At 37.0% G+C, this 22,365-nt stretch overlaps 1 protein-coding gene across 2 annotated transcripts in view; it reads left to right on the forward strand.

Annotated features, from left to right (window-relative positions):
• The window catches only part of Chn1 (chimerin 1), a 157,817-nt gene that overhangs the window by 43,790 nt on the left and 91,662 nt on the right, over positions 1 to 22,365 (forward strand). For both annotated transcript variants that reach the window (XM_042694228.1, XM_042694227.1), the window contains 4 exons: positions 4,156 to 4,194; positions 7,750 to 7,805; positions 14,433 to 14,464; positions 18,262 to 18,375. In XM_042694228.1, coding sequence (XP_042550162.1) covers positions 4,156 to 4,194; positions 7,750 to 7,805; positions 14,433 to 14,464; positions 18,262 to 18,375 — 241 coding nt within the window. The remainder of the gene's footprint in view (positions 1 to 4,155; positions 4,195 to 7,749; positions 7,806 to 14,432; positions 14,465 to 18,261; positions 18,376 to 22,365) is intronic.

Consider the following 22,365-nt stretch of genomic DNA (forward strand, 5'->3'; position numbering starts at 1 on the left):
GTCACTGTTCTATGAAGAATAAAAAATAATTACCCTTGGTTTAGTTTTTTTCTGTAGCGTTGAATCTTGACATATGAGTTTTTAACTTGCAGCAATTTTAAATGATTTTGTTTCTTCTGAGGATGAATGTAACTGACCTGATTTAGACATGACTTTGTAGGGTGAATTTTAATGATCTCAGTTGAAATGTTTTCTTTGTACATTTTGAATTTTCTAGGAAAAAAGTTTGATCAGGATGTGAAGTGCCTAGAAACCTAGCAAAATTCATCTTTATTAGTTTTTTCATTAGTTTAATCTATGGCTTTGGCTTGCATTTCTCTTATAGCTAAGATGTTGAACATTAAATAGATTTATTTGTTACATAAAGGTGATGTACAGAGGAGTTACAGTTTCATACATCAGGTAATGAATACACTTTTTTTTGGACAATGTCACTCCTCTCTCACTCCGTTTTCCCTCTTGTCCCTACCTATAAGTTGTATAGTTCATTTTCTCTTTTTTTTTTTGGGTCCGGTCATGGGGCCTGAACTCTGGGCCTGGGCGCTGTCCCTCAGCTCTTCAGCTCAAGGCTAGCACTCTACCACTTGAGCCACAGCGCCACTTCGGCTTTTTTCTTTTTGCTTATATGATGCTGGGGAATCGAACCCAGGGCCTCATGCATGCAAGGCAAGTGCTCTACCACTGAACCACCTTCCTAGCCCCTGTATAGTTCATTTTCAACATAGTGTTTAGTTGTTGAACATCTTTTTCATATACTTGTTAGCCATTTATATGTCTTTTTTTTTTTTTGTCCATCATGGGGCTTGAACTCTGGGCTTGGGCGCTATCCCACATCTCTTCAGCTCAAGGCGAGCACTCTACTGCTTGAGCCACAGCGCCACTTCCGGTTTTCCAGTGGTTTATTGGAGATAAGAGTCTCAGGGAGTTGCCTGGGCTGGCTTTGAATCTCGATTCTTAGATCTCAGCCTCCTGGGTAGCTAGGATTACAGGTGTGAGCCACCAGTGCCTGGCTTATATTTTTAATTTTAACTTAATTTTTTAAAAATTGTCCATGGGGCTTGAACTCAGGGCCTGAGTGCTGCCCTGAGCTCTGTCACTTGAGGCTAGCACTCTACCATTTGAACCATATTATCACTTTTGGTTTTCTGGTGGTTAATTGGAGGTAGAGTCTCCATGGACTTTCCTGCCCAGGCTGGCTTTGAACCGCGATCCTCAGATCTCAGCCTCCTGAGTAGCTAGGATTACAGGCATGGGCTGCTGGTGCTGGGCTCTTTTTTTAGATATATTGCCTTTTTTTGTGTGCTGGCCCTGGGGCCTGAAGTCAGGCCTTAGGTGCTGTCCCTGATTTTTTTGTTCAAGATTAATGCTCTACCACTTGATCTACACCACCATCTCTAGCTATTTAATAATTAGAGATGGGAGTCTAATGGACTTTCCTGCCTAGGCTGGCTTTGAACTGAGATCCACAGATCTCAGCCTCCTAAGTAGCCAAGATTACAGGTATGAGTCACTGGCATCCAATATGTGTTTTTAAATTCACTTTTGGTGACAGCAGGAGAGTCTATTTAAGAAAAGTCTCTTAAGTACAAGATGCCTTGTATTTTATATAATATATAATTTAATCTTCATGGCAAACCTGTTACTATTGGAGATATTGTTATTCCATTTTATAGCTAAAAAATAAAATTTCAGAGAGGTAGTACATATGTTACAGTCACACAGCAAATAGAGATGGATGTTCTCCTAAGCCCTGTTTAGCACTAAGTAACACGGTTCCCCAGATAGGATGTTGAGATGCTATTTCTCCAAAGGTATAGTGATCTAGTGGATTAACTGTTCAGGATTTGCACAAGATCTTCAAAGAGGGCCAACTGCAGACTTAGAGGCCACAGTCCACAAGACTTGCTTCACTTCCGAGACCATCTGCAAGTTGGTAAGGAGGCTGCCAAATCTCCCTCAGTGTCTCTGATTCATGAGACTCAGCACAGCACAATTCACTAACAGTCTTGCACTGCCAATCATGGTTTGTTCCAGGGAACAACAGTTACAGATTAAATTCAGTCCAGGCAAGAGACACATAAGCAGTATTCAGGAGAAATATGAAAATGAAGCTTCTGTTGTTCTCTCTGTGGAGTCAGACCCATAGCCTGCATTTATGTGTGATAGTACAGGTGGAGTGCTCCCATGCAGAAAAGCTTTCCCAACCTAGGTGCTCAGGACTTTTTTGTTAGAGCCTTGTTACATATACCTAGTGGGCTAGTTGCCCTCATGATGACCAACTGATAATACCTGAAAGTCCCATCCTCATCCTAAGTCTCTCTGTCTCTCTGTCTGTCTGTCTGTCTGTCTCTCCCCTTGTCTCCTTCCCTCCCTCCCTCCCTCCCTCCCTCCCTCCCTCCCTCCCTTCCTCCCTCCCTCTCTCCCTCCCTCCCTCTCTCTTTCTTTGTGTATGTGTAGGGCTTGAACTCTGGGCATTACACTATCACCAAGCCTTTTCTTTGGCACTATACTACTTGAGCCACACGCCAGTTAGGAGTTTTTGGGTGGTTCTGAGTTTTTGGGAGTAGGCTCCCTTTCTTTCCCTTCCCCTTCCCCTTCCCTCCCTCTCTCTTTTCTCTTTTTCATCTTGTTAATTGAGATGAGTTTCTCATATCTTTATGTCTACATAGTTGGTAATTTTGCTGTTTAAAGTACCCACTCAGTATAGTACTGTTATCCTGTCTAATGTACCCAAGTACAAGGAAGTGTGGTGTGTAGTTCATAGAGAAAATGAACGTTAGATAAGTTTCTTAGAAGTGTTGTAGTGCTGTAAGCTGTGAATTCAGTGTCAATATCAACAATATATAATAGTTTCTTTTTTTTAATATATAATAGTTTCTAAAGCTAAGGTTTTATACTGATTGGTTGATGAGAATGCTGTGACCAGAGTGACACAGAAACCTCTCTTGTTCCTTTTAAGAATAAAGATTCAGTATTTATTCTTCAGTTGAGTTTGTGGTTATAGAATAGCTCTACTACAAATAATGGGAATGAGGTGTGAGGTTACATTTTCAAGTTTGGGCATTGAGGGTCGAATGTTTTGATTTCTATGACCATTTTACTTGAGCTTCAGGCTCAGCCCTCCTAATCAACTTCTTTGGATTATTCTTGCCTCTGACGACCAAAAAATTTTAGGACTTCCTAATGGGTTCATTTTAGGTGCCATCAGAGCCAGGTGATGTGGCTAGCGCACCTTTCCACTGAAAACACAATGTGTCTGCTGATTTGGCTACATATTCTTAGCAAAGAGCTTTTGGCTGGCTGGTAAATTGAGCTCCTGGCCTTTCTCTCAGTTACTTTATCTTCTTCAGCTTGTATGTTTGTATTTCTGTTTCCTGCCACTGCCTCTTCACACTGTCTCCTACATCCACATTCAAGCAGAGCAAAAGGATATGAACTTGAAGAGTGGATACTCACATCCTGTTCTTTATAGTTCCCTGGAGATACTCTGTTTTCTGGAAGGGTTTCTCATTGCCTGCTCTTCTTTTTCCATGTAGCATCCAAATGTAATGGGGAAAATAGAGACATACTTTACATTTCTGGTGGAGTATTATCTAGTCAGTTTTTTTGTTTTTTGTTTTGTCATAAATCATGGGGCCTTCTGGGCCTGGGCTCTCTCCCTTATCTCTTAAGCTCAAGGCTAGCTCTCTACCACTTGAGCCACAGTGCCACTTCCAACTTTTTCTGCTTATGTGGTGCTGAGGAACTGAACCCAGGGTCTCATGCATGCAAGGCAAGCAAGCACTCTACCACTGAGCCACCTTCCCAGCCCAACCTAGTTAGTTTGGGAAAGAAAAATTGCAAATGATTTTAGTGTTGTTTCGGCGAAATAATCTTGAAGGCCAGGGACTTTATTGATTATTATTCCATTGAGTACCAGCAGTAGAAATTAACCATGATATCTATATGATATACAGTTGAGTACATAGAGTTGCCTTTTTTAATATCTTTGTGAAGACTGTATTTTAAAACAAAGGCCAAGTTGAAACCTTTGAATGTTGTTTATAATTGGGACAAGTAGAGTTCACTTATATATATTAAGCAAATTAATCATAAAAGGATCTTATTTGAGGTGTAACTATCAGTAATGTTAATTTGCTCTATTTATTGTTTCAGATACAGATGAATATAGACCTCCTGTTTGGAAATCTTACTGTAAGTATCCAAATAAATTGTATGGGTGATAGTGCTTTATAAAATATCAAGATTAAGCCTGGCGTCGGTGGCTCATGCCTGTAATCCTAGCTACTTAGAAGGCTGAGATCTGAGGATCATGGTTCAAAGCCAGCCTGGGCAAGAAAAGTCCATGAGACTCTTATTTCCAGTAAATCACTAGAAAACCAGAAGTGGTGCTGTGGCCCAAGCAGTAGAGTGCTCGCCAAGAGCTGAGGGATAGCACCCAAGCCCAGAGTTCAAGCCCCATGATCGACCAAAAAAAAAAAAAATCAAGATTATTACATAGATACATATTGTGCCCATTATTGAAAAATTTATTTACAAATTTCAGAATAGCATAAAAGAAATCATTATGCTAAAAGAAGTATTTGTTCAAGATCAGTATGGTTTGTGTATCTGGAATGCAGCTCATCCTTCAGAGTCTGCAGAATTCTATATAGCAAACTTGACATCACTGTTTAGAATGGCTGGTAGAATGAATGCAAGGAGAAGTGAAAAATTCAAGAAATCTACTCTAATTTTGATTTGTTGTATGGCAGAAGGAATAGATCAGTGGTGATAATTAAAGATACTGTCTTCATAGAAAAATATGTGAAAAGAAAGCTTTTCTTTTCTTGAAAACAATTGCTTTGCCAAAATATAAAAATTATAACAAGGTGCTCTTTGGGTCAGACTGAGGGACTTCCATGTGCTAAACAAGTGTAAAAGGAGGATTTTTTATTTCTATTTTGCTCTTCAGACTGCATTATTCTAGAATAAATACTTCCTCAAGAGAGCCTGGGTTGTTAGTTTCTTATTTTCCCTTCCTTGTTTCCTAGAAAATTATTTTATCAAGCAAATAATAGTCCTGATTTAAAAGTAGAAATGTAATCAAAGTAGGTTTTTTTGTTGTTTGGTTTTTCATTTGTTTGTTTTTGTTTTTTGGTCCTGGAGCTTGAACTCAGGGCCTAGGCACTGTCCCTCACCTTTTGTGATACTCAAGGTTGATGCTCTACCACCCAAGCCAAAGCTCAACTTCCAGCTTTTTAGATGTTTAATTGGAGCTAAGAATCCCATGGATTTTTTTCCTGTACAGACTGTTTTCTACAATCCTCACTCATGTCTCAGCCTCCTGAGTAGCTAGGATTACAGATGTTGGCCATCAGATTCCTGCATCAAAGTAGATTTTTAAGAAGCTAGGCTACACTGTTACAGCAACAGTGTCACAAAAGGCTTGAGATAGAGTCAGTATTAAAACATTTACTGTGTGTGAGGCCCTGCATTTTATCACTAGTATCACAAAAGCCAAAAAACAAACAAAAAACTCAAGCCAAATCAAAACAAACATCCCCAACAGTAAAGATAGTTATCCTAAATTTTGATGTTTATACATCACTAAAACTTACTGCCTGAAAAAGTAGTAATTAAAGTTCTCATTGAGTTATTATTTATTTATTTTTTTTGGGTCCAGTCGTGGGGCCTGAACTCTGGGCCTGGGCACTCTCCCTCAGCTCTTCAGCTCAAGGCTAGTGCTCTACCACTTGAGCCACAGCGCTACTTCCGGCTTTTTCCTTTTTGCTTATATGGTGCTGAGGAATTGAACCCAGGGCCTCAGGCATGCAAGGCAAGCGCTCTACCACTGAGCCACCTTCCCAGCCCCTTGAGTTATGTTTTAAGAACAACAGATACTTTTAATAATTTGTTGCTACTTTAAGCTAAATATAGTAAGTAAAATATAAGAAGTCTTTAAAAATATTGCTATTCATTTACTTATTTATTGTCAATCCTGGGGCTTGAACCCAGGGCCTGGGCACTGTCTCTAAGCTTCTTTTTGCTCAAGGCTAGCACTCTGCCACTTGAGCCACAGTGCTGCTTCGGGCTTTTTCTGTTAATGTGGTACAGAGGAATCGAACCCAGGCTTCATGCTAGGCAAGCATTGTAACCACTAAGCTACATTCCAGCCTCTATTTGCTGTTTTAGAAATCTCTAAAAAGATTGTTTGCCAGTACTAAAACCTGCCCTCCTTCCCCCATTGGGTGAATAAAGTTCTAAGAATATATAAAAATGACTAATACTGTACTCTATTACAGGAGGCTAAGATCTGAGGATTGCAATTTGAAGTCATCCTGAGCAAGAATATCCATGTGGCTCTTATTTCCAATTAACCACCTAAAAACTGGAAGTGGAACTGTGACTTAAAATGGTAGAGCACTAGCTTTGAGCAAATAGCTCAGAAAAAGAGGTCATGCTATCAGTATAATTTTTTTTCTTTTGTTAGTTGTGGGGCCTGAACTCTGGGCCTGGGCGCATCCCTCAGCTCTTTAGCTCAAGTCTAGCATTCTACCACTTGAGCCACAGCACCACTTCCGGCTTTTTCTGCTTACGTGGCGCTGAGGAATTGAACCCAGGGCCTCATGCATGCGAGGCAAGCACTCTACCACTGAGCCACCTTCCCAGCCCCTATTAGTATAATTTTCATTGACCTTTTTTCAGATACTCTAAGGCTAATCCACTCATTTGGCTAGGTGTCTCAGTATCTGGATTCACTTTCATTCCATTTGCCCTGATTTGATAAGTCATAGTAACTGCCTTTGAAATATTATTCTTAGCTGAGATGATATTTGAAGATAGATGTTTATGATATAAATAGGGGGAGAAAACAGCTTATCTATTACTTTCAGCTTGTAAATTTTAGTTTTAGTTTTATGTTCGACATTTGATAAAGTTTTACAGAATATGTATGTTATATATATATATATATATACACAATGCATATATTATATGGCTATTTTTTATTGTGAAAATACTGTACAGAGGGGTTACAATTACATGGGCAAGATAATGAGTACATTTCTTATCAAGCATTGTAGCCTCCTCCTTTGTTTCCCCTTCCCATCCCTTCCCATCCTCCCCCTGCCCCCCCATCCAATCCTCCTCCCTCCTCCCTCCCCCCCCCCCCCCCCACCAAAGATGTAAAGTTTGTTTTCAACATAAGGACTTGTACATCTCATTGTTGCAATGGGTCCACCTGTATAAATGAACCCTAAGTTATGTATTCAAATGTTTCTTTTTCTTTCATGCAATTGTTTCTAATACATTTATGAGATTATTTCTTTGTTGCTTTGTATGTCCCTCCCCCACTGTATAACCCCTGGTTTCACTGTATTTGATGTCAGTATAATTTGTGGAGGGGAAGGGAAAAAACAAATCCTTTATATAGCTATTTATTTCACAGACATACTTTTAATACATACATAAGTCAAGGAAAATAAATTAGCAGATGATAGAGAACAGAGCTAAATATCCAGAATTGATTTGTTATAAGGTACAAAGACAATTGTGTGGATTATGATTTTTGTTTGTGCTTGTTCCTAGATCTTTGCTAAATTTGATTTGATTTACTTTGTATTTCATTTTGTTTATAACAATTTTTGTTTTAATAATAAATAGAAGTGTAACTGTTTCTTCTGAGTATAAAAAGCAGTCGATTTCTTATTCCTAATCTATTTCTAAATTTTACATAAAGGAAACTGATGTTTTTATTTCTCCTTACAGTATATCAGTTGCAACAGGAAGCCCCTCATCCTCGAAGAATTACCTGTACTTGTGAGGTAGGTACAATGTAATAACTACAAGAAAATTACTTAATCATCTGTTTCTCAAACTATTACCTACTTAAAAGGATTGATTATTTGTGGGACTAACCATTTAACTCTAGTTGATATCATGTATTTTTCTTAACATTTTCTTGTTATAATTGCTACTTAATGAACTGCTTGGAAGAATATATAAACTGACTATAGCCATGTAGTTTGAAGTGATTATTACAGTTAATTCACAACTTAATTTTAGCTATTTTGTTTTACTTTAATTATTTTTTGTCTTTTCTTTTTTGGTATCGGGAATCTAACCCAGGATGTTGCACTTGATAGGCAAGCACTTTCTCACTGAACTATATCCCACCCCTGTTTTCAAGTTTTATTGCTTTTTGTTTGTTTATTTTTTGCTGATCCCATAGCACCAGTAACTCCTCTGGTGAATCTCAGGCACTTTTCTACCCAGGCTGGCTTTAAACCAAGATCCTATGATCTCAGCTTCCTGAGTTGCTAGGATTATAGGCATGAGCCACTGGTGCTCATGAAATTTGAAGGTATCCTTGTAGGATTCCTGAATTATTTCCCTTTCAAAGAAAGATTTGAATCATGATTTTTAAAAAATGAACAAAAGACACAGGTACTTCACAAAGATATTACATATGATGACATATGAAAAGATAATTGATAATAAGAATGCAAATTAAAACACACAAGGATACCATTTTTACTTTACAGACTGGGAAAAGTTCAAAAGCTTAGCAGTAAAGAAACAGGTATTCGCATATATTGCTGATGGGAATATGAACTGTTAAAACTTTATGAGAACTTTGTAATATTTAACAAAATTATACCTGCAGTTACCATTTGACATCTTACTACATTGTTGAATTCCCTATTCAAATATGGGAAATCATGTATGCTTAAGATTTTTTGTTGTAGGATTATTAGTAATAGAATATTGGGAAGAGAACTAAATGTCTGTGTATGGGACACAGACTAGAATATAATATCAAAAAATAAGAAATATTTCCATGAACCAATATAGAATGATTCCCAAATACAAAATGTATGTAAGCAGACTTTATGGTCTTTTTAGTAAGAAAGAATAGAACATAAGAAATAATGCAGTTTGGCTGTACCTGGTGGTCCCAAGCTACTTAAAAGACAGAGGAAAGAGGATTGCAGTGTCAGGCCAGTCTATGTAAAGTTAGCACAGGACCCTATCTGAAAAACTAACTAAAAGCAAAAGGACTGTGTGTGGCTCAAGTGGTAGAGCCATTTGAATTCAATCCCCAATATTGCAAAAACAAATTTTAATTCTTCAAAAGAGAAACACAGGATTAACCAGAGATAAGCCCAGTGATTGTAAGGAAGGAACGAGGTATACTTATGGGGTGTGGAGGTGAATAGATTGATGAGAGGGAAATTTATCTGGTGTTTTTATATATGTAATGACTTTTGCCCCATGTGTATACTCCACAAACAAAAGTAAATACAGAAAAGCCCACGACCAGATATAGTGGCCCTTGTGTGTAATCCCAGTTACCAGGGAGTCATATTAGGAGGATCATAGTTTGCCTAGGTAAACTAGTTCAGGCCCCACGACCGGACCCAAAAAAAAAAAAAGAAAAATTAAGTTGTAACTAAGTTCATTTTTTTTCTAATTCCAGAAAGTATTAGCAGCTGCTCTTGTGACTACTAAAACATAAAAGATTTTTATTATTTTCTTTCACTTTTTTTTTTAAATTGTGAGAATACCGTACAGAGGAGTTACAATTACATGGGCAAGATAACGAGTGCATTTCTTATCAAGCATTGTTGCCTCCTCTTTGTTTCCCCTTCCCAACCCTTCCCATACTTCCCCCACATCCCCCCATCCTTTCCCCCCCACAAAGTTGTAAAGTTCGTTTTTCTACTAATGGACTTCTAACTCCAATATAAATAATTCTTTTTATAGGATGATTTCTAGATATACAATGAATTGTTTCAGGCATGCTTTAGAAACCAAGCAAATAATTAAAAGCTTGAAAGTGACTTTTAATAATACTCTTATACAATTCAATTGTATCTTACAGGAGAATTAATTTTGAAGTTAGCATATAAAGTGAAAGTCTTGTTCAATATTAGAAATTTAAATATATATATATATATATTCTTGTCACTTCCTAAAAACTTACATTATTTTAAAGTTATGTCAAACATCTAGTTGTGTGTGAGTATAGACAGATTAGACAGGTATAAATTATATAAGTAATATGAAAGTAGGTAAATAGAAATATAAGACAAATGGATTGTTTCCATATCTTAGCTATGGTGAATACTGCTGCGATAAACATGGTTGTGCCTTGTTTGTGATCGTTTGGGTAAGTGCCCAAAAGTGGTATTACTGGGTCATAGGGGAGCTCTATGTGGAGTCTTGAGGAACCTCCATACTGCTTTCCAAAGTGGTTGAACAAGTTTACACTCCCACCAACAATGCAGTAAGGTTCCCTTTTGGCCACATCCCCTCCAGCATCTGTTGTTATTAGAGTTCTTGATTATAGCCATTCTAGCTGGGGTGAGGTGGAATCTCAATGTTGTTTTGATTTACATTTCTTTTATGGCTAGAGAAGTTGAGCATTTCTTTGTGTGTCTATTGGCTATCCTTCTTTCCTCTTCAGAGAAGTCTCTCTTTAAGTCTTTAGCCCATTTATTAATTGGGTGGTTGTTTCTTTGAGGATTTGTTGTTGGGGGATTTAGTTTTTTGAGTTCTAAGTATATTTTGGATGTAAGACTCTTGTCTGTTGTATGGCTAGTGAAGATCTTCTCCCAGTCTACGGGCTTTCTATTGTTTTTACTTACTATGTCCTTTGTCATGCAGAAGTTCTGCAATTTCATGCAGTCCTGTTTGTCCAACCTTTCTTTGATTTGTTGTGTTTCTGGGTCTTTATTAAGAAAATTTTGGCTTGGCCTGGGAAGGTGGCTCAGTGGTAGAGCGCTTGCCTTGCATGCATGAGGCCCTGGGTTTGATTCCTCAGTACCACATATGCAGGGGGAAAAAAAAGCCGGAAGTGGCGCTGTGGCTCAAGTGGTAGAGTGCTAGCCTTGAACTGAAGAGCTGAGGGACAGCGCCCAGGCTCAGAGTTCAGGCCCCACAACCGGACCCCCCCAAAAAAAAAGTAAAAAAAAAAAAAGAAAATTTTGGCTTATTCGAAGGAGTTCTAGAATTTCTCCTATTTCTTCCTGTAATGTTTTCAGGGTGTCTGCTTTGACTTTGAGGTCTTTGATCCATTTGGAGTTAATTCTGGCACAGAGTGATATACAAGGATCTAGCTTTAATTTTCTACAGGTTTTTAACCAATTTTGCCAGCATCATTTACTGAAGAGTCTGTCTTTCTCCCATTCTATTTTTTTTTTTTTTTTTTTAGCTCCCTTATTGAAGATTAGGTGGCTATAGGTCTGTGGGTTCATTTCTGGGTCTTCAGTTCTATTCCATTGGTTCTCAGGTCTGTTCTTGTGCCAATACCAAGCTGTTTTGATTACTATAGCTTTATAGTAGAGTTTGAAATTTGGTATTGCTATTCCTCCAGTACTTTTCTTTCTGCTAAGGATTGTTTTTGTTATTCGGGGTCTTTCATTGTTCCATATAAATTTTTGGGTTGCTTCGTCTATTTTATTGAAGAATGAGGTTTTTTGTTTTTGTTTTTTAAAGCTGAGCAAGCATAAGGAAGAAATCAGAAGTCAGTTAAATCACTATCATGAAGGAGAAATTTTATTAATTATCTATTCTTTAGAAAGTTCCAAAATGGCTGTTACCCAGTTGATTTCACCTTCAGGCTTTTCACTGAAACACAAATGTTTGCATATCACTGAATGAATTTATCACTGAATAAATATCTGAAGTTTGCTTAAAACAGCTATAGATGTTGATGTAGATGACTAGTAGGCAGGTAACCTAGACTTCGCATCCATTCTCCAAGCAAAACCAAGGGAGATGATCACTGAAAGTACAGACTTTTAGTTGTTTTGGAAACTGCCATATTCAACCTAATTCAGATAAGATTCAGATTCAGTGGCAGATTTCAAACAGACCCAGGGCTTTGCTTTGCCTAAGAATATCAATTTTACCTTGAACTCTGCCACTCAAGTAAGATCTAACAGTAAGCAAATTATCTGACCTCTCTGATGCTCGATTTCTTTACTACCATGTGGTCCAGTGGTCTCACCACTGTGTTTGTATCTAAATGAAATGAAACAAGTATGTCAAAGAGATGTTTAAACTCCCATGTTTGTGGAAGTGTTGTTTACAAAGGTCAAGATATGAAAGCAACCCAAGGGTCTGCCAATAAGTGCATGGATTAAGCAAATGTATAAACAGATGATGAATGCATATTCTGTAGTAAAATTGTATAATCTATATTGAATACAGCCTTTAAAAAGAAGACAATATCATTAGCAACAATATGGATGAACTTAGAGAACCTAGAAAATATGACAGTAAGTGAAAGAATCTAGACATAACAAGAGAAGTAATGCATAATCTTCTATGTGGAATCTTAAAAAGTTGAACTCAGAGAAGCAAAGAATAAAAGAAGTAGTTACTAGATGTTGGAGGCAGAATGGTGATTGGGGAGATACTAGTTAAAAGATACAAAGTTTCAGTTAGAGATCTGTTTTACAATATGATGTTAGGGTCAATAAGGATATATTGTGTACTTGATAAGTGTTAAGAATAGGGCTTGAACACTGTCCCTGAACTGATTTTGCTCAAGGCTACAGCTATATCACTTGAACCACAGTTCCACTTCAGTCCTTTTGGCAAGTTATTGAAGAATCTCACCAACTTTCTTGACAAGGATGGATTCAAACCTAAACCTCAGATCTCAGCCTCCTGAGTAGCCAGGATAACAGGCGTGAGTCACCAGCGCCTGGCTAAAAATAGGATTTTTTATTTGTTTTTGTGGGTCGTGGGTTTTAAACTCTGGGCTTGGGTGCTGTCCCTGAGCTCTTCAGCTCAAGGCAAGTGCTATACCACTTTAGCCACAGCGCCATTTCTGGTTTTCTGGTTAATTGGAGATAAGAATCTCAAGGACTTTCCTGCCTGCTTGGCTTTCAACCATGATCCTCAGATCTCAGCCTCCTGCCTAGCTAGGATGACAGATATGAGCCACTAGCTTTGTTGTTTTATTTTGTGTTACTGCGGATTACATTCAGGCCTAGTGAATATTCTACCACCTGTCTCAAGTTCTTTTGCTTTTAGTTTGTTTTCAGGTAGGTTTTGCTTATGTTGCTTTGGCTGACCTTGAACTACAATCTTCCTACTTCTACCTCCTAAGAAGCTTGGATCACAGACATGTGATCCAAGTTAGTTTTTGGAATAGACTCTCCCTAACTTTTTTGCTGCCTCAAACCACAATCCTTCTATCTCTATCTTCTAGTAGCTAAGATTTTAGGTATACACCGCCATACCCTGCCCAGAATAGGTTTTGTTTTAGTCTCCCACCAAGATATGGAGGTAATATGTTAATTAGCTTGATTTAGCTATTGTACTGAAAACATTTCATAACTCCTCCTTATAGTACATAAATTTTATATGTGTAATTTATGCCAGAAATACATGAATAGAAAATAAAAGAGGAACATTGCCATGAAAATAAGTAAACAAAATGAGTGATAATCTTGTGAAAAAGAAATAGAATGTATCTTCTTGTGAAAATTAAATGTTTTTTCAAATGTGAGTAAAACACTTAGAGAATAGAAACAGCTAAATAAATTAAAGCTCTGGTCTCTGCTGTTCTTGTGACTTTGTTATTAGAACCATCTTATCACTCAGAACTCAGTTGAAATACTGCCTTTTCTGACCATCTAACTTAAATGCTTCACCAGTCCTGCCTCTTCTACCGACTCTTATTTCATTACAGCACTCACTAGTGCTGTACTTTCCATTTTCCTTATGCTTCTCTTTTAAACTTCTTTACTGTTTGTTTCTCACCATTAGATGTATTCTATGACAGGACACTTATGGTCCTATTCAGTGATATGTCCCCTGCAGATAGAAAAGTGCTGTTCAGTTTTTCTTAAACTATGGGGGCAAATGCTCTCTGTCTTGCCTACCCATTTATGCTAGGGGGTGGGAGCTTGCTTTAGTTGTAGCCAGCATTCACACAATGGAATGCTAGGGGAAGGTAAGCTGTGGTAAGGGAAGACCTGATAGGAGGATGGTACTGAGAAGTTAACAAAACGGAGAAAATGGAGTAACAGGATGGGAAGGAATATGAGAGGATGGGAGAGAAAGCTGCAGTCTGTGTGAAATAATGGTGACATTACATTTTGGGATGTTTTATTTTATTCTTTGGGAAAAGCAATATAAATACCTTTTCCAGTTCATTACATTATAGAAATGATGATAGTTTAGTACAATTGTAATACCATGTAACTTACATACATATAGCATGATATAGATCAGAAGCAGGTCTAAAGTGACTACATGACCAGTTAAAATGGTACATTCAATCTACCAATAGAAACAAACCTATTTCCTCTGGTCTCTAATCTTTTCAAATTCTTTTTCTTAATGCATGTTTGGTTTATTACATGTATAAAATGTTATGTTTTGTACCATTACATTTTCACAAGTATACTTTTTTTCTCTTTCCCTAATAGGTAGAAAACAGACCAAAGTATTATGGAAGAGAGTAAGTATGGATTATCTCAAAATATTTGGCATATGTAATAGACAAATCAATGTATGATTTTAGTAAAAAAAGAAGATAATACAAATATTCAAATTCGTTGGAGTCAAATTTTCTACAGTTAAAAGTGATAATTACAATATGAAGAAGAAAATAGGAAAAAATGTACATATAGTAATAAAGATTCAAGTCAATACTAAATGTATATGAGAAAAATGTATTTGTGTAAGTTGAATTTACATAAATACTTGATACATACTAAATTTATAATCAGTGGTATATGGGCATTTTTATATTTGGTTCAAATTTCCTGCAAGTAGTATATTGTCTCTTTTACTATCAGGAAAAAAAATGCAGTTCATGCTACCAAAAGATAATTGCTGTTAAAAAATTGAGGCTCTATGTCCCTCCCCCCCTTTTTTTTTATACAAGGCCTTAATATATAGCCCAGGCTGATATAGACCTCGGGATCTTCTTGTCTTACCCAAAGGAATGTTGAGATTACAATCATGCATTATATTCCTAATGTTTTTCTTGTTTTTCCAAAATTGAGGTATTTTATATTTAAAATAATCTTATTTTTCCATTTAAAATTGATGATGAGGGCCTAGGAAGGTGGCTCAGTGGTAGAGTGCTCGCCTAGCATGCATGAAGCCCTGGGTCCAGTTCCTCAGTACCAGATATACAGAAAAAGCCAGAAATGGTGCTGTGGCCCAAGGGGTAGATAGCCTTGAGTAAAAGAAGCTCAAGGACAATGCCCAAGCCCTGAGTTCAAGCCCCAGGACTGGCAAAACAAAAAACAAAAAAAGATAATGAACATTGTATTAATTTTTAAAGGTTACATTTATTTTATTATCTTTAAGTAGTTGCACAAAGGAGTTGCCACTTAACACAGCAGTTTATGAATATAATGCATCAATGTCATCCCTTTCAGCATTCTCACCCATCCCTCCCCAACCCACCTTCTCTTTCATTCTTCTAAATTTTATGATATATATTTAATTATTGACTGCATTCTCCTCCTCTTTTCTTCTCTTCTTTGGTTATTTTTTTTCCTGTTGTCATGGGGGCTTGAATGCAGGGTTTGGGTGCTGTCCTTTAGCTTTTTTTTTTTTTTTTTTTGCTGAAGGCTAACACTCTACCACTTTGATCCACAGCTCCACTTCTGGTTTTTGGGTGGTTAATTTGGAGATAAGAGTCCTCAGATCTCAGCTTCCTTAGTGGCTAGGATTATAGGCATGAGCCACCAGTGCTAGGCTTCAATGATTTTTTTTAACTGCTTTGTTTGCAGTTCTGCAGTTGAACAGCAGAAAGTTCAGAATGCTGTTGTAGTAATTTCTATAGTCCTTAATATATCTGATTACCGAGCAACAAAATCACCCATAATCCCATCATTCTCCAAATAAAATCTTGTTTTTTATGACTTGAGATCACATTGAATAAAAAAAATTCTGTGTTTATTTTCAAGACTGTTGTGAAGGGTAAAAATCTATTAGTTAAAGGAGAGTGATTCCCAGGTCCTTGGCAGTCTTGGGGTTCTTTGCAGTCATATCATAACTTGTATAGTTTGTCTTCAGCTTGTTATTTAGGTTCTTTTAAACTGCAGAATCAGGGACTGGGAAGGTGGCTCAGTGGTAGAGTGCTTGCCTTGCATGCCAGAGGCCCTGGGTTCGATTCCTCAGCACCACATAAGCAAAAAGAAAAAAGCCGGAAGTGGCGCTGTGGCTCAAGTGGTAGAGCGCTAGCCTTGAGCTGAAGAGCTGAGGGACAGTGCCCAGGCCCAGAGTTCAGGTCCCCATGACCGGACCAAAAAACAACAACAACAACTGCAGAATCAGTAACTCTCACAAAAAAATGCTGGAAACCAGAAGTGTGTTAGATTTTGAACTTTTAGATTAGAGATACTGAAATGCTACTATTAAAGTAATACATAAGAAACATCAGAATACATAAGGTTTTGAGGGCAGGTAGACGTACTGGGTTGATTGGTCTGAATAAATTTTTATTCTAAAATTTTTTCCTTTGGTTTTATTTTACAATTCAAGTCTTTAAAAAACTGATTTTTTTTTTTTTTTTTACTAGTTTTATCAGTTGATATGTAAACTTAAAGTATATGCTAACCTAATGGTATGTGTTACTCAGGGATAAGTTATCATCTTGATTCTAGCATATGGAGCATGTTAGTTTGTTGTGGAGATGAAAAATTTAGTTTTCTATTGTGACTGACACTACCTGTTTTAATTGACATGATTTGAACATAGCTGCCAGAAATGTTCTAAGACTATTCAGAGAACCTTCACTAGGCCCATGCTGAGGAACTTCAAGTTGCCACTTAGTCCTAGTAAAGTTCCAGTTACTAGTGAGTCATTTCAGGGCCTTTATAACTTATCATTGCAAAATCAAGTGACTATTTCTTATGAATCTGCCAAGTGTTTTTTGAGCAGAGTTAGTATGGTTATTTTAGGAAAGCGTGAAAAAAGGTTGGGAAAGTGTATTTAGAGGACACAGCAAGTGATTTTTAGGAAACGTGAATGGTCCCTTAGGAAAATAAATGGGAGATGTGCTAGTTTATGACAATTTGTCTGTCTTCCCTGGTTCATGAAACTTCTAGGGAAATATTGGTGGCAATTAAGTTCTTTTTTTTTCATTCTGTCTGGCTGGAGATATAATTTTGTAATGTATACAATACAATAGTGATTTGTTGATCTTGGTGAAAGAGAAAGCTAGCTCAGACTTCTTTTTTTTTTTTTTGCTAGTCGTGGGGCTTGAACTCTGGGCCTGGGAGTACTGTCCCTTAGCTCTTCAGCTCAAGGCTAGCGCTCTACCACTTGAGCCACAGTGCCACTTCCAGCTTTTTCTGCTTATGTGGTGCTGAGGAATCAAACCCAGGGCCTCATGCATGCAAGACAAGCACTCTACCACTGAGCCACCTCCCAGTCCCCAATTAAGTTCTTTTGGAGGCTTTGTCTTTAGGTATTAAAAAGAAGTAGAGAAACACTTTTGCACTGACTGTTTATCAGATGCTTTCAGCTCAGAATAGTACACTGAAGCAGAATATTTTAGGGTAATATGTCCTGTATTCCTTCATTATCTTTGATATATATATGTGCGTTCTTTATGAGTTGTAAATTATCATACAAATATAAGGTGATAATCATATTTTCAATATTTTCCACCATGAAATTTTTCTTTTTTAATGTTTGGTATCAAATTGTTACAGATTAACCTACTACTTATATAAAAATGTGTTATTTATGTTTATTCTATTTTCTTTGTTAACCAAAGATAAAGTTTAACAGGGAATGAAAACTAGTATTGCCGTTGTTTGCTTGTGGTTTAAGTATTAAATAATGCAGATTATGCATATTATTGGGCAATTACGCCAACTAAAAACAACGTAGGGTCCTGGAAAATTGCCAGCATAGATTCTGAGCCAAAGTTTTGGAGCCACTGGTGGGAAGTAAAGAAATGGAACTCATTTCGTAGATTTTAGCAAGTACATATGTTCAAACAGGTTCTATAAGAAAGGAAAGAAAGGATTGTCTGCCAAAGTGATCCTCCAGATGGACGTAAATTTTGATTTTATGATTGGTAACTGAATTCAGTAACTTGTCTGATACTGTTCTTAACACACAGAGAAGCTGACCTGGGGCCAGGCCCAGAGAAATTCATAGTTAAGTCCAAGTGCTTTTCTTTGATTATGTAGCATATTTTCCTAGCAAATAACAGAAGATGGTGGGGATTGTTTAAGGGGAGAATTGTGGAAAGAATAAAGTTCTGAATTGATTTTTTTCCCATAGATTTCACGGCATGATTTCCAGAGAAGCATCTGACCAGCTCTTGAGTGTAGCCGAGGGGAGCTACCTTATTCGGGAGAGTCAGCGGCAGCCTGGAACCTATACTTTGGCTTTAAGGTTGGTCATGGACCTGCACTTATAACTACACTTTATTTAAACCCTCTTAATAGAGAGCTGTAAAATTTAAAAGCATCCAGCATGTAATTGAATTGATTCTTGTTTTCTTGGGGCCCAATTACCATTTTAATAGCTTTGAGACCCTTTAAAAATTCCCCATGAATGGTAGCACTCAGTAATTAAGAATTAAAACACTTTTAAAGCATTTTTCGTTGTAGCTGCTTCTTTCCATTCCAACCTTTCCTTTCTCTCCTATTAGTCTTCCTGTGTCAGCATCTATATATTTCTTGAATAAAGAAAAGTGACTAAAAGAACAGTTCTTTATAACTCATAAAGCTAATGAGTTTCTCTTAGTTTGGATTTTGGTTGAAGTAGCTTTTGTTGAGATCATTCCTGATACAAACTTCAGTTTGCCTTGTGTTTTGGCTGTTCTAGCTTATAATATAGTGCTCAAAAACACGTATTTCCATGAAGACTCCACTACCAACCCAGTAATGCTCTAGTTACAATAGTATACCTACCCATTGGACTTATCCCATGCCAGGCCTCTAACCTCATTTTATCTGCATGGTGACTCTATGTACCATTATTATTGTTACGGTACTTATATTACTGAGATCCTGGAGTTTGAATAACATGACCATCCAAGGCCTTACATTGAGTAAGTTGTACAGCTGATATTTAAACCCAGTCTGGCTTCAGAGTCTGTCATTTTAATCATTCCATATTTGTATCTGGTGAAAGACTTAGAATAAGTCTTTGTTCATTCATTTACATACTTCTTCTTTGTAAAAGACTTTAGAATACCAACTTCCCAAGCAAGTGGTCAAAGAAGTAACATTTCCTCTGGTAGCCACAGATAAGAGGATAAAAAGTTGATGGTAGTGGGCTGGGAAGGTGGCTCAGTGGTAGAGTGCTTGTCTTGCATGCATGAGACCCTGGTTTCAATTCCTCAGCACCACATAAGCAGAAAAAGCTGGAAGTGGTGCTGTGGCTCACGTGGTAGAGCGCTAGCCTTGAGCTGAAGAACTGAGGGATAGCACCCAGGCCCAGAGTTCAGGCCCCACGACTGACAAAACAATAAAAAAAAAAGTTGATGTTAGTGCTTAGGACTAATATGTCTAAATCCTTTTTCTACCACTTATGAGAATGAACAGGGAAGGGACTTCATTCATGTCCACAAGATTTAATAATTATTTATGTGATAAATAGAATTATATAATGCAGTATTTTTTCATATAAAAATTATATCATTTTGCATTCTTGCAGAATAGAACTTGTCATAGGAATTTGTGAAAATTTACTTTTCATGAAAAATTAACGTATAAATTTCAGTTACTTAATTTACTAATATTTTACAGATTTAAATTGTGGTATACAGGGGGATATAATTACTTTGGCAATCTAAATACTTGTTCTTTTTTCTTTTCCTTTTTTTTTTCTTTTTTGGCAACTGTTTGAACTAGAAGATTGATATGAGGCTAATTACAGACTTTCTTGAAGCTGATTTATCTTTTTACTCCTAACATTTTCCACTGGAATTCTGCACCACTGCATTTCCAAATAGTCCGGTCATCTGATTATCTAGGAAAAATAAGCATTGATGTGAAAGCTGGTGTACCAGAAGAAAGAAGTGGGAAGGAAAAATAGCAAACAGAAATCTGTACAATACTCTTGCAGTTTACCTTTCTCTAAAGTCACACAGAAAGTACAGAAATTTAGTTTGAACTTAATTTTGCCTCATTGTGAAGTTCAGATACTTTGCACTAGACCATATGGCTTCTTATGACATGTTGTCACTCAGCTTTCCCTAGATGACAACAGAAGTATTTGAGGGGCAAGAATTTAGTTTGGAGTAAAGTTGCACCAGACCTTCCACAGTCTTCCTCCTTCTAACCTCTTGCCCTTTCTCATTTTGCCCATTACTTTAGGCTTACAATTACTTTTCATCTACACCGTCCAATAAATCTCAAGGTTGAAACTAGTGAATAGCTAACATTAGAGTATTTTTGGTGCATTTTGGGGTCACATATAACCTTTCTTATGTTATTGAAAATCATCGTGAAACTGTTATTTGCAAGAAAAATTGTAAAAGGGCTGCAGCAATTGTGGGAGAGAAATTTGTGAGTTTACATTATGAATAACTTATTGCTAAAGTTTAGTTAATGTTTTTCCTTGTTTTAAACTAGATGTATGGCAGAATAATGCTAATCAGAATGTGCATTAGAAGCTATAATATATGTATATGTCCTATCTATCTATCTATCTATCTATCTATCTATCTATCTATCTATCTATCTATCTATCTATCTATCTATCTATTTCTCATCTGATGCTTCCCCTTTGCTGATGTTTTTCTAATTCCATCAGTTTGTTTAGTTACCAAAATATTGCACGATCCCTTTGTGGAAAAGCATGCTGTCTAGTTGATAGTTGTAAGTGTCCTTAATGCATTTACTGTGTTAACTTAGGGCACTAAAATTAAGAAGTCTTTTTTAAAATAGGTTTACAGCTACTACACTGGTACAGAAGTGTTCACTTATAACCTATGTCTGAGTATAAATAAAAAAGAGCGGTGTTCTCTTGTATACATTTCTGCATGAATAACTTCATTAACACCTAGAATTAGAACTTTTCTATGTTCCTCAGTGTGTTTCGTTTTGTTTGTAATCTTAAACTGCTCTCTCTTCAATGAAGCCATGTTTGGAATTGATCATTACTCTTAATATATCTGTCAGCTGGACTCCAAACCTGATAGTCTTATTCTGTTGGTTCAGATCCTCAGACTTTAAAAGTCTGAGTTAAGAAAAGCTCATTTTTTCCCATAGTTCAGTTTTGTGAAAAACTTTCATCCTCCATTGAAGGTTGTAGTCCTAGACTACCTGGAGTAGTCATGTGTTAGAACTTTGAGGCCAACGTGAGCATGCACAAGAGTTCAAGCCCCATGACTGACAGAAAAAGAAAGAAAAAAAAGAAAACGATTCATAAACTAGTTGCAGTTACCTGTTATCTTTATTAGAGCTTTGGAAATGAAGCCATAGTAGCAACTTTAGATTTTGAAAACATGGATTCTAGTTTCCTGACTTCTTATATATACTTAGTTTTTTAAGTTTTATTTTCTGATTTGGAAAATAATAGCAGTAATTCTCAACAATTTTAAAGTCTACTATCCTCTTTAAGAATTATATTCTCTGTCATTGAAATGTTTTCAGCTGCTAATATTACCTAATGCACAAAGAAGTAAACTCTATGAGCTTAAACCTAAGTTACTTATGGAAATACATCACATTATGAAAAATGCAAAAAAGAAACCCCACATTTTTCTCTCACTACTAGGGTTTGAGCTCAGTGCCTTGAACTAGTTCAGCTTCCTTGCTCAGCATGCTATCACTTGGGTCATGCTCCCAGCCTGGACTTTTGCTAGTTATTTTGAAGATGGAGTCTCAAGGACTTTTCTGCTCAGGCTTTGAACTGCAATCTTCTAGCTCTCAGCTTCCTGAGTTAGTTGTATTGTAGTTGTTTTAATAGTATGGATAATTAATATTCCAGTGATGTGTTGAAAGTACTGTGATCATCAGCTTCAGTTTATGGCTGTTTTCCTTAGCATCAAAGGTAGCTTGCCAGGATAGTATGAGATATGTGCTTCCTGTTTATATTTGGCAAGAAAGTACCAAGGAACCATCCCTATCTCATACAACGTGCCTCTTTCCCTTTAGCTTGAGAGAACCAGTGCAGGTTGCCCTTTCCCACCATCGAGCCAGTAACCTCTGGGGGACATGACAGATTCTGTTTGTTTGTCTAGTACCTGCTTCTAATGCTAGGAAATGACTTTGGGAAAAAGACTGAATAACTAGAATATGTTTTTCTTTTCTTACTTAAACCAAGGAGGAAAGTTGATAGAAAGGAGGGAAGATGCATACCAGCTAGTGAAGAAGCATGGCTACTACTGCATGTTAGCCTATGATCATTAAGGTCATTTCAGTGTTAGAC

This window comes from Dipodomys spectabilis, unplaced genomic scaffold, assembly GCF_019054845.1.
Source record: "Dipodomys spectabilis isolate Male_0828 unplaced genomic scaffold, ASM1905484v1 ptg000174l, whole genome shotgun sequence".
Taxonomy (NCBI): domain Eukaryota; kingdom Metazoa; phylum Chordata; class Mammalia; order Rodentia; family Heteromyidae; genus Dipodomys; species Dipodomys spectabilis.